The 13,165-nt window shown below is 46.8% G+C and overlaps 1 protein-coding gene across 1 annotated transcript in view; it reads left to right on the top strand.

The window, feature by feature from the left end:
- The window catches only part of CACNA1B (calcium voltage-gated channel subunit alpha1 B), a 312,680-nt gene that overhangs the window by 174,568 nt on the left and 124,947 nt on the right, over window positions 1–13,165 (top strand). The window contains exons 13-14 of the mRNA XM_074608904.1: window positions 6,349–6,461; window positions 9,849–9,961. Of these exons, the coding sequence (XP_074465005.1) occupies window positions 6,349–6,461; window positions 9,849–9,961 (226 nt within the window). The remainder of the gene's footprint in view (window positions 1–6,348; window positions 6,462–9,848; window positions 9,962–13,165) is intronic.

Here is a 13,165-nt window from a genome sequence, read left to right on the forward strand (position 1 = left end):
TTGTTGTTGCAATCATAGTAAGATTGGACTTGGACCCTCTCACTCCTGCGGGCGCTAACCCTCAGCCAGCCTGGTTAATGCTGCAGGTACAAGTTTGGGAGTGAGCCCAGCTGTGGTTTAGCCCCAAGGAGGGCGCCTTGAAAGCCCTGTTCTGCCCCAGATTTGTGCACAAATACATTGGATACAGGCAGAACAAGATACCACAAAACCAGGGGATTTTAAACAGCTCCTGGAAGTACTCGAGAAAAATCCTTTAACTGGAAGAGTGACAGAGTTTAAAAATGGCTTTAAAGTTAATCCCTGGTGAGGGAACGACGCTACAGAGGAGCAGGAATTGGCTGGTCTGATGCAGAGCAGAGAGAAGTAGCCAATTCTAATTAAGTTGTTTCATGGAAGGTGCTTGGAAATGAACTGATGAGGAGTTTTGTGGACCGTAGCAGCGGGAGAGAGTGCGGTGAAGTCGAGGAGGATCCACTAAACCCTGAAACTCTACCCAGGCACCCTTTAATTCAATTATACCTGTCCCTCTGGGGAAAACTTTAATTACATTACAAATTAATTTTACTTAAAGAACAGTTGGTAAAAGCCTACGGGTCTGCATTGATTTATTTTTCCCTTGGTCTTTTTCTTTTAACTTTTCTGTTCTTGAATTGTTCTGATTAGCCTTCTCTGCTTGATATTCCGTATTTCTGCCACTGCTTTGGAAAAGGAACTGCAGGAGCTTTAGAAAGGGGCTTGGGATTTCTTTAGTCTTATTGAAAGGGTTGACGAGAAACTTTTTTGAATTCTTGGGGTAAGCTGAATAACCGAACATACTTTATGCCCCTGTAATTATCCCCGAATTAGATCAGAGATTCTCCTTCTCTGTATGGAAAGGACTCCGCTGCCAAATTGCAATCGGAGTTTTCTCATACTGCACATGGACACATGGCATGTTTTGCTCACTGAAGCATGGACCTTCCATTAAAAAAAGTTGCAGTTCCCTATAAAAGTACGTATTTCATGCAGCTGCCCCCGATTGTCACGTGTTTGTGTTAATTTCCACTGGTGCCAGTGTTCTCAGAAAGCGACTTCTCTCAGAAGGCGGCTCTGGAGGCAAATCTAGCCTAGAAGAGCATCCCTGAGATCTAGCAGTGGCAGAGATGTATCTTCAACCGGCAGCAACAAACCAACAACATCCATAATGTGGGCACACGGTGGAGGTGCAGCGTTAAGGGATTTTCAGTCAGGACTTCACCTTTTTAAAACGCATGCTGTAGCTTGAGCAGAAGTTGCAAGTCTGAAGTCAAACAGCTGAAGGGATTCGCGTGTTCTGTGCTGTGCAGGAGGCCAGCAGAGGTGGTGCTGGTGGTGGTGGCTTCCTCTGGCTAAAGCTGTGGAAGAAGGCTGGAACCAGAGATCCCTGGCCTCCGCAAGGTGGGCTTTGGGGACCATGGTGAGGAGGTTTTAGGGCTGGATCAGTAAGGTTTCACTTGGGAGCGCTCTCATCAGGCTTCCCGTCCTCTGTGGCTGCCCTTCATGAAGCAGCGCTCTCCATGTTTCTCCAGCTAACGCTACAGTGATCCTTAACTTGCTCCTAAATTTATACCTGTCTAAAAACAAGATCCAGAATGTCTCTTTTCTGATAAATACAATCTTTGAAAACAGTATTTTAGCCATTATGGCCCGAGAACATCTTCCCTGTGTGCCGTGCAACGCTGAACCATGTGTTTGGTGCAACTAGGCCTTTTTTGACGATGATGTGTTTGCCTTTGAAGTGGATAGCCAGCTCCCCCTGGATATAAATATGCAGCCTTCGCAATTGCGAGGAAAAGGCTTTCTGAAGAGAGCATATTTATTTACGTCTGCTGAACATTTCACGTCTGCTTTGTCAAAGAAGAAGAAGTTGTGCTTTGCCGAGGTTCTCCTCCTGGTTGGTTTAATGCGCGAGGAGGACAAGGAGAGGAAACCAAAATGTCAGACTCGTCACTGGCTCCTAATGACATCGGACTCGGAGACGGGGCAGAAATGGAATTAATGCGTGGGTGATTGACAGAAAAGAGCCGCTAACTATCTAATTCGAACGTATGGGGCAAAAAGATGCTGGCACAGACTTTGCCAACAGCACAAATTTGAAATTAAATAAAAGCATTTGTATCAAACTTTTTTTTTTCCTGAAATCACATTACAAAATGCTTCTGCTTAAAGCAGATTAAATTACATGTGGGTTCTGAATACCAGAAGGTCCAAACAAAGAAATTGCATTTTCAATTATATGGGCAGGGCCATGTCAGGAGAAATCGTGTTTCTGATCCGTCCTCTGGAGAAGCCAATTCATTTTGATTCAATTCCTTCTGCCCAAGGAGTTCACCGGGTCCGTATTTTCCTCGCCTCCATCCCTTGTCCTCACAGTACTATGATTTGTAGCGTCTGGTACCTGTTGAAATATAGCTATTGCTGCCTGTTTTGAACTCTGATCTAGATGGAAGTCATCAGCTATGAAAGGACAAGTTGTGCGGTTCTTTCAAGAGCAGCAGAAGGAGGTTGTTTCTTTGATGTTACGAGTTTCTAACATTTCCTCTGGTGGTTTTTGGTTTTTTTTTGTTTTTTTAATTAAATGTTTCTTCATTCTGTTTTACTTCGAGAGGGCATTTTCTAACTCTTTTTCTCCTATGATATTCCAGTTTTGCATGTGTGCTTGCAGGATCTGTCAGTCTGATGTTGGAACACCGCGCTTGTTGATACCTGGGTTTTGTTCATACTTCTGCTGGACGGGTGACCGCACTTTAATCCTGGTTTCTTTCCTCCTTTTTCTTCTTTTGAAATGATGGTAACTGTCTTGGCAGAGGGCACTGAGATCTGTTGGTGAAAATTGCAGTAAAATACTCTTACCTAGTATTTTTGTTATTCTGTGAAAGAATACGGGTGTACGTGAAATGTAACTCGTGAAGGTGAGTCTGGTGGATAGAGAAGATGAGAATCTCCCTGCCGGAGCGGGATATGAAGCAGGTGGAGGTTGTGCAACGTTTTCTGACCCACAGCTCCTCCCTAGGATTTGAAGCTTTGCCTGCTAACTAAGCAAGGCCAGCGTTTTCAAAGCATTGGTTTGCTATCAATCCTTGTGATAGGGAGACCACATCGAAGTCATGGAATCACAGAGTGGTTTGGGTTGAGGGGACCTTAAGGATCATCTTATTCCAACCCCCTTGCCATGGGCAGGGACGCCCTTAAAAGCCATCAGGCTTGCTGAGCTCTGCTGAGCGTGGAACTGCGGATGGGAGTGAGAACTTCCCAGCAAGGGAGAGACCCTTGTCCGCACGAGCCCTGGTGCGAGCTTTCCCTCTGGGCCAATGACTGAAATCGGCGACAGCAGCAGCACAAATTCTTCCACGCCCAGAGAAGATGCACGTGCTTTACTGGGGGACTTTTGCCTTCTGGTTCTTACCGTTTCCAAAGTAAGTCAGGGTGCAGAATGGAGGTTCAGGATCCCGCTTGGAAGTTAATTTAAGCTTCTGATTTGCGGGGCCAGCTCTTAATAATTAAGGATTTTAAAATTCTTACTACTTCACAATTGCGATCTTTTTGATTATATGAGTGGAAATTCAATACCACTGAACATGTGATTTTTAAAAATTCTGTATTTTTATATTATTGGACTTGTCAGCCATCTCATTTTATGCCTGACGTTGGTTCACCTCGTCCCTTTCCCTCTGCACTCGTACATTCAGACGGATTCCCAGTGTAATGTGGATAACTCCCTACGCCGGGATCCCTTGTGTTGGAAACAGCTGTTTGCTCACTGAGCTGTTGTGTCTGATGTCTGAAAGGAGAGAAAAGTTGTAGTATGGTGCAGGTGTGAACATTCTCCTAGCAGGTTCCAAGGGAGACGGAGGTGTGCTGCTCCTTCAGGTGACCATGTCTTCCCCCGGGCGCTGAGATCCAGCGGGTGAGATCCTCTTGGTAGGAAAAAGGCTGAGAAGTCCGCAGACCTCATACTTTTTCATCTTATTCCTCATCTGCGAACACTTTGTCCTTGATAGTCTCCTTTAATGATATTGCTCCTCTTTTCAGGGAGAGTAGGTTACATGGTATAATTAATACCCTCCTGGTATTTCCTCTCCTATTGCAAATGTTGGCAGAAGTGTCCTTGTAGGGTCCTCACTGAAGCGTTAATAAAACCTTTCTCATTTAGTTAATGCCTCCTGGATTTCAGCTAACTTTATGCCTATGATATTTCATGACTGTCTTTCATTTAAAATTTAAAACCCTTTTTTATTTTTTGATAATTGAAGCTGTATTTTTCAAGCCATTTCAACAGACAAGCAGCAACGCGAGGTGGACACGGGCCAACCGCCCTCCCTCGACATGAAGGTGCGAGGTGATGGAGCGAAAGCCACGCGGTTTGAAAAGGATCCTTGGTCACAGAATCACAGATTGGTGGGAGTTGGCAGGGACCTCTGGAGATCACCCAGCCCAACCCCCGGCCAGAGCAGGGGCACCCAGAGCAGGTGGCACAGGAACGCGTCCAGGCGGGGTTGGAATGTCTCCAGAGACGGAGACTCCCCCACCTCTCTGGGCAGCCTGTGCCAGGGCTCTGCCACCCTCACAGCAAAGAAGTTCCTCCTCATGTTGAGGTGGAACTTCCCCTGCTCAAGTTTGTGCCCGTTACCCCTTGTCCTGTCCCTGGACACCACTGAAAAGAGTCTGGTCCCATCCTCCTGATCCCTCCTGGGACCTCCTGGTCCCTCCTCTCTCTTTCCCCACCCTCCCTAGCCGAAGCCACACCTTACGGGAGGTGTACCTGGGATTCAGGATCTTCTAGCTGAAATTTTTCCTCGTTGCAACTTGTATCTGTTGTCCCTTGTCTGTCTGTGTGCTCCTTTGAGAAAAATTTGGCACCATCTTGCCTTTATCGTTCCTGGAATTGTAAAACTGAAATTACAGAAGATGACTTTCCTGTAGCATCTGTGCTGCTACGGCATCCGAGAACCTTCTGTACTGCGCGAAGCAATGTGATTAATCTCCACCTTTTGAAGTTTGATTCTTTTCCTCATCTTTTCTCTAGAGGGAGAGATTTGCCGTATGCTATTTTGTTTGTTTTGGTAGCATAGAGGGTTTTTTGCTCTTTTTGTGTTTGTTTTTAACATCCCATCGTTTCTGCTGCCTATTGGCCTCCAGATCTCAACTTGCATGACTTACAATGCCCAAAGGCAATGTTTTCTGTAGCTTCAAGTCCTAAAAACTTGATCTGGAAATTGAAATCTCCAGCTATGTTCTTTCTGCCCTTTGTTTTATCATAGGTGATAAATTTTCCCATCAAAAGCTTCACAGCCTATTTCATAGAATCATTTAGGTTGGAAAAGACCCTTGGGATCATCGAGTCCAACCATCAACCCCACTCTACAAAGTTCTCCCTTACATCATATCCCCTAACACCACATCTAAACGAGTCTTAAACACATTCAGGGATGGTGACTCCACCACCTCCCTGGGCAGCCTATTCCAGTGTCCGACCACTCTTGCTTTGAGGAATTTTTTCCTACTGTCCAGCCTAAGCCTACCCTGTTGCAGCTTGAAGCCATTCCCTCTTGTTCTATCGCTAATTACCTGTGAGAAGAGACCAGCACCAACCTCTCTACAGTGTCCTTTCAAGTAGTTGTAGAGAGCGATGAGGTCTCTCCTCAGCCTCCTCTTCCTCAAACTAAACAGTCCCAGCTCCTTCAGTCGCTCCTCATCAGATTTATTCTCCAGGCCCTTCACCAGCTTCGTTGCCCTTTTCTTTTGCCTGTGATATGTGAAGCAGAAGGATCTTTCGTAATTATACGGTGGTACAGGCATAATAAAAATAAATGTGGCGATGTGCTAACAGTAGACACAACACCTCTGAATATGAGCTCTCGGAGGCAGCAGTTCTGTTGGCTATGAAGGTATTTTTATCATGAGAGGATGTTACAAAAGTTTACACCCCGCTCCCAAAAATGCTGGTCTCGTGTAGGTACAGGAGCCCCAAACAGACATTTGAAAAACACTACCTCTGCAATTACATTAGACCTTTAGAAATATTAGATCCAGAGCTTGCTTTTGAAATTCCTTTACAAAGACAATGAGAATATTATTTAACGCTCATACCAACCTTCCCACGGTACACATGAAAGATTGCCTTCGCAGTTCTTGAAGGCTGAATACAGCTCATGTGTATATAGAAATAATTATGGGAAACTGTCCTCTGGGTCTTGTTTGCCATCGCAAAGGGGTTTTCTTCTGACAGGAGGCAGTCTGTGTTGCGAAAAATTAGCATTGTTCCCCACACGAAGAGATCTGCCTACCAAGGTCTTGTGGCCTAATTTAATCTCTTTTTCCCGTTTCCAGATTTCGCGGAGTTTGTTTTTCTGGGTCTGTTCCTCACTGAGATGTCTTTGAAGATGTACGGGCTGGGGCCAAGAAACTACTTCCACTCTTCATTCAACTGCTTTGACTTTGGGGTGAGTGGGGTTCAGCCGTGGGGACGGAGCGTGTGGCTCTCCCCTTACTCCGTGGGGCTGGGCGTTTTGAGGGTGAGTATGGGAAGCCACGGGAAACGGTGCTGTAATGGTGTGTGCCTTCTGCGGGGAGCAGCCATTGTATAAATTAGCTGCAGTGAAACACATTAAGCTTCCCCTAGTTATCATCCTTTTCGAAGAACTGTGACAGCTGGGGATTTCATTTCCTCGGCATGTTCGCGGCCTCAGCACCAATAAACGCTCTGATTGCTGAGAGATTCTCTCTCCCATTTAAATGAGGTGATTGAAAGGAAAAAAATCCCACAGATCTTACTGCTCCTCTCCCCTAACGTCCATTTAATGGCCTTTACCTCAAGATACATAGGCAGCGCTTTTCAGACGTGGACGCCCAGAGTAGAAGCCTAAACACACAATTAGATGAGAGAAAGGCAATAACTCACGTCCTTTTATTGCAGAAGTACAGGCTCCCCCCTTCATGCTAAAACTATAGCTTTGAAGTGCGAATAGTGGGGCCGGTTTTGACTCTGTCTAACAAAGAATATTGCATGTAGATGTTAATTTATTCATTAAAAGCTATGAGGCTGTAATCAGTCCTCACAGAGGTTAATTCTGCTTCTCTTATCTTTAGCGTGGGCTGAGCACCGCGTCCCAGAGCGGGAATCGGTCTGTAAAGTTTCTTTAATGCGAAGCTTATGACACGGCCGCGGGCAAGGGGAAAACAGTTCAGGTCATCGTACGAGTCACCCAGCCCTTCTCTCCAAGATTTAGTCTGTGTTTCTAGTCTTTATCTGCCAACACGCTGGGAGTGATTCTTCTCCCCCAAGGAGCAAAATTCCCTGCTTCAGCTCTGCTCCTGCCAGGGAGGAGGAGGTATTCCTGCCTTCCGTAAGTGACCCCTCCTAAATCCAAGGCTACAGGTAGAGCCAACTTCTCCTCTTTGGCAGTATCAGCAGGAAAGCTCAGAGCTAACAGACTTTGAGATTAAACCATCCAGCCCCAGAATCACCTGTGTCCAGCAGACCCTGGTGTTGCATCGAGGTGCACCAAGTGTGAGGGTCTCCTCTCTGGGGTGTCCCTTGGTGGTGGCTCAGGGCACTGAAAGGCCCTTGTGCTGCTCTTCCTGCCCCATAGCCCAAAGGGTAATGCACAGACTCTGTCAGGAGAGGAAACCAGAACACACATCACGCAGATAACATCGGATAACTCATGTCTGCACACTCAGAGCTGATGCCTAACGCGAGGGGCAGAGAGGGTCCCCTCAGCTGAAGGCGGCCAACCCACAGCAAAGTTTAACTGCAGGACTGAAGGGTGTCCTGCGAAGGCTGGGATGAAGAGGGTGCCCACAGAACACAAGGGGCTGACACCCAGCTTTCATTAAGTTGTTTTTTTTTTTTTCATTAAGCATGCCCGAAGAGCCCAACTTCTGTAAGCTGAGTAGAAGACATTTGGTGGCCAAGCATTATTGCCTCGTTAGTCTTTTAAGGGTATCATTGCCTTGTTAGTGTTGTCTAGTGACAGTCACTAGATCGATGTCCTTCACCAATGGGTTAGGTAGGCTCCGAGCTGCAGCCAGCTTGCCTCCATGCTGGCTGCCACTTTCCCTGGATCCTTGTGTCCAGGATTCTCCTTCATCAGGTACAAACTCTTCTTCTTGTGGGTCATGGACAGGTGATTTAGGAGCTTGTGCAAAGCAAGAGATAAATCTACCGGGTCCCTCTGCCTTGTGTCATGCTGTGGTGAGTGCAGCGCTGGCAATAAGCTTTGCTGAGTGTTTCCCAGGAGGTAAAGCTGTTGGTCTGTTTTTAATTCTTTCTCCTTTAGAGAATCCATAGGGATCCTACTTCTATGTATGTTTCTTCCTCCTCACCCACCTTCCAGCCCCCAGAATTAATTTAGCTACTTCACCCTCACTGGAACATCACACAGATCTGTAGTCGGTTTAGTTTGACAAACCATCAAGATGAAACCGTTCAAATGCAAAAAGCGAAACAACAAATCAGGGCGACATCAGTCTTGGGAGAAACGGTCCAGTGGGGTCTCATGTGAAACAAGCTCCCAGGAGGCCATGTGGAGATGCCAGGAAAATTAATTATCAGTGTAACATGTAGAGGGTCTAAGGAAAGGTTTTTGCTGATCCACGAGGGATTTGCAAGAGTGACAGACTGTGGGAGAGAAGTTTAAGTTCCTTCTTTTTCTGATGGGAGAAACTGGTTGAGCAACTGTTGTGTAACTCCCTTTCCCAGTACGTTTTCTTGAAGCTGGGGGTACAGCATCTCTTGTAGAGTGGCTACAAGGAATGCTGTAGTTTTCAAAAGACGTCCAGGTTTCGGTTTATGAGAGGGGTTTCCAAGCTGAGCCTCCCAGCGCTGCTCAGGTACTCGGAGGCAGCACTGACAGCCCTGGCTTCCCGTTAACACTCCTCTCACAACACCAACCAGCTGCTCACTGGGCTCCGGTGAGAATGTGTTTATGGTGTGCTTCGCGCAACTGGGGACCACGGTCCGTGGGAGCTCTGAAATGCTGGGTTAATGCAAGGAATGACAGCCATTGGCAGCGAGATGCCTGTCTGCTCTCATTAACCGTGCGGTAACATGTGTGTGGGTATAATTGCCCTTTCCAATTGTGCTTAACCTGTTACTACGTTCTCCTTTTTGTAATAAAGGGTTTCAGAGAAGGTTGCTTTATGGCTTGAGGTTAATTCTCTGCCAACCTGAAAAAAAACCCCAACCGAACAGACAAAACAAAACTTAAAAAACCACCTGGATTTGGGACGCTTTTTTCAATAACCTGAGCCTGGCGGACGACTGGATGCTCATGCGAGAGGCTTTGCAGGATCTCTTAATAGCTGCTATACCTTCATCGCTCTCCTAAAGTTTCCCCGTTGCCAGAAGCTTCCGGGAGATCTTGCCCAGAGCGAAATCCTCGCTGTTCTGCGGTGCTGTGGGTGCTTCTGATGGGAAGGGGAGGATGGGGTGCATCCCCCCCACTGTCTCTGCAGCTTGTACAGACCAGCTCCATGGGGTGGGAAGATGAAGTGTTGGAGTGTGCAGTTGAGCCAGTGTGGTTTTTTTTTCTTTTTTAAAAAAAAAGCATACTGTCCTTCAAAAATGTTATTTTAAGGTAGTTTGCTTGCTAGAGAAGAAAGCAACAAGTTCTGCCTGTGATCTCCTGTGCGTCTCTCCCGCTTCTAGGTACTACCCTTTTTTTTACAAGTTGGAATGAGGTTTTTGAGTGCTGTTGGCTGAAGCCTTCATAAGAAAACCAGCACAGCCCAAGCTCTGATTCTCCTTCTGTCCTCAGCCTCTCTAGGAGCACCACAAAGAACTAAGCGGCAGTTTTGCCTGATGTTAAAATGGCCTTTTCTTGCAGGTCATCGTGGGAAGTATATTTGAAGTTATTTGGGCTGCAGTGAAACCGGGTACCTCGTTCGGCATCAGCGTGTTGAGAGCGCTTCGCCTGCTGAGGATTTTCAAAGTAACCAAGTAAGTCCAGCTCCCTTTCCGCTCGCATTAGGACTCTTAGCACCATACGAAATGTGTATCACCAGCCCCGCAGCAAGTAGCAGCGGTTTCCAGACTTGTAAAAACAATAAAAGTTTTAAAAAAAACACCCTAAAACAACTCCCAAACCTGTCTGTAGCTGGCACACAGGTCGTGCCTGTCCTAACGTCCTGTGTCTGCACTGGGCCTGAAGTGGGGGGCAGGAGTGGAAGGGAACTGGGGATGCAGAATTGCCCTTTCATTGGTTGGGTGATTGGGTTTCTGAAAGTTTTGAGTTTAGGGAGTCCCTGAGCCCATATTTGCATCCACAAGGACTTTTAACAGCCCTTTCCCCAGCCTCAGGTACAGGTTTTTCTACCCTTGGGCAGAGGGCTCCACAGTGTAGTGATGGGCTGCGTGAGAGCATCTTTCTTTTCTTTGCTTTTAACCAAAATCTCATGAAGTGATCCCTTACTTCTTGTTGGCAAGAGGAAAAAGTTTCCTATTTACTTTCTAAGCCCCATCAACTGCCCGCTGTCCTTATCTACTGCTGATCTTTCGACAGTTCCTGAAGTATTTAGGAACTGGAAAGCTGAGCTACCCTGGTTATTGCTAAATGCTAAATCCTGGTGCCTGAACCACTGTGTTGACACAAATATGAAGTGCGTCGCTGCTGCCTGCGCCGGGTCCGGTCTGGGAATGTCTGAGGTTTTCCGCCTTGAGGCTGTGAAGTTGAATTTTCACTAGGGTTGGGTTGCCAGGGCTTTTTCATGCTCCTGCGTTGCGTTAATGTGTGCTGGCGTTAGCAAACACAGCTACTGTGCAACTTGTAAATCCATCTAGAGCCATTTCTGCAGGGTTTCAAAATTGTGGCGTGGAAATCGATGACATATTTAGGTGCTCCTGCTGTTGTTTTCCACCTTTTTTTTTTTTTTTTTTTTTAAACACCATTTTACACCATTATCTCCTCAGTTCTCCCCTCTTTCCATCACTCTCTTGCTTGTTCTTGGCTTGAAGTAACAAAAGCACCTACCTCAAAAAAAAAAACCAAACCCACAACCCAACAACATCAAACAGATAAAGCACAGGTTATCACATTTGAGCAAAACAGTCATTTGAAGTCACCGGGTACTTTCGCAGCTATTTGAACGCATGGTTTTTGTCAGATCTGTAGGGTTTGGTGATCTGTATCTGCTGATCCTTCTCTAGATACAAGATCCGTGTGTGCTACTGTGTCGTCTGTTGCGGGACAAAGGGGTTGGAAACGTTAAGTTCTCTAAATGTCCGGCAAAATAAGTGGGCGCCTGCCCCAGAAATGTCACTCTAGTCTACCTTTGCGGTATTTTTATTTATGGGAAACTCCATTTGTAGCAGGGATTTGTAGCAAATTCATAGCAATTATTTGTCAGCAGGTAATTTTATCCAGAGCTGAGATGTAGTGTATCTGAATATGTGTTGTACTTAAAAATTTTGGATATTTTTGCAAGTGAAAATGATCTTTTTGTGAGTTTTGACTCTTCCGGAGTTTAGCCAGTGTAATAAAGAGCTGAAGCCTGAGATTTAACTTAACGAAGCCTATCATGGAGCAAGTGCTCTCCCCCTTCTCGTGACAGTGAGCGAAACTTTTACCCCACTGAGGCTGAAGTTCCCTTGACCTAATTATGTGGATTTTTCACCTGACATGACCGAAATGCGTTTTTTGCGTTACCAGGAGCCGGGGGTCCCCCCCCTCAAGCTCACTTGGGGGCATCTCAGTGGTGTGGGTCCACAGCACCCCGCTGCCTGAGCTGCACAGCTCGGTGTAACTCATGGAGAGCGACCGAAGTGATGGCACCAGGCACGGATTGCTACCCACCCGCTCTCATTACAGTCTTTACCGGAAAAACATCAGCGCTTTTCTTTTTCTTTCCCTTTTTCCTAGCAATTTTTCTCTGAAACTCCCTGCCCTGATTTTTTTGTTGTTTTGCCTCCGTGTTTAACGGAAGCCAGTTGCAGTCCTCCTGCTTTGAATAATCGATGGCATTAGACTTTTTGATTCCTATGTCCCAAGTCAGTGTGACTGAATCGCTCTGCTGCCTGCAATAGTTAAAAAACCTAAATTACAGCCTGCCTGAAAGGCCACAGCAGGATGCGCTATGAGAGGGTGCAGCTGAAGAGGGGCTGAAATCCAGTGAGGGGGACAAGGAGAAAACAGCTCCCCGTGTTTTCCTCTTTGTCGTGACAGCACTGAATGGGGACTGGCATCTCTGGAAACGCAGCTCCTCATTATATCCTGGGGCTCTCTATTCAGGCAGGGTTTGGGGCTGAGGTATTCCAGGACAAGACAGAGCAGCCTCTGCATGTATTTAGTGTCCGGTTGTGTTAGCGGTGAAGTGCAAACCCCGTGCTCGTGGCAGATTTTGCCTGAAGCCGTTGCGCCAAGCAGAAGAGAGCTGTGTGATCAGGAAACCCTTCCTCCTCCTCCTCGGGGAGCAGCTCAGCCCCGTGTGCTTAGGGGCTAAGCCAAAAGTTTAGTTGCAACTTTTTCAATTGAAGGTATTCTCCCGAGAGACCAAAGTTTCCCCTGAAACCTCCGTCACTGTATTATGGACTCAACTTTTCTTGGAATGGGTGCAATGGGGGTGCAAGATCCTGCTTCTGGGCTGGACGTGCCTGCCTCAGAGTGGTTCAGTCCTCTCAGCGACACCTGGGGGAAGGAAGAGGAGGAAAATGAAAAGAAAGACAAGACAAAGGATGGCTTTCTGCTCTTCTGACTCAAGCTCTGAGCTTCTCTCGCCATCAGACAAATCCCTGGGCTTCCTTCTGCTGGATACCCGCATCTGCACGGCAGGAAGGAGCTCAGCGCACGGGGCTGCCCCCAAAGCTGGGCTGGATGGTAGAGCAGGCTGCTGCCGAGAGCGACCTCTGGATGGCAGCTCCCAGTGCCAGGCGGTGGAAACGAGAGAAGTCACTGGAGAAAAAGAGAGAAAAAATTCCCCCCGTGCTCTCAGACTCAAAACTTTTAACAGAGGACACGTAAAATGGCTCTAAATCGTTCGTTTCCAACCGCCTGCTCCAGCCCCGTTGTCTGTGCGAAAGGAGATTGTCCAAGAGCTCCTCTGCTTAACAGCTCTTTCTGCATTTTCGGATTCATTAGTTTTCCTAATATAAATGTTCCCCGCCTGTTCTCAGCAGGGCATTAAAGCCCGGAAAGAGAGCGGTTCCTGG

This window comes from Larus michahellis, chromosome 15 (genome assembly GCF_964199755.1).
Source record: "Larus michahellis chromosome 15, bLarMic1.1, whole genome shotgun sequence".
Taxonomy (NCBI): Eukaryota; Metazoa; Chordata; class Aves; order Charadriiformes; family Laridae; genus Larus; species Larus michahellis.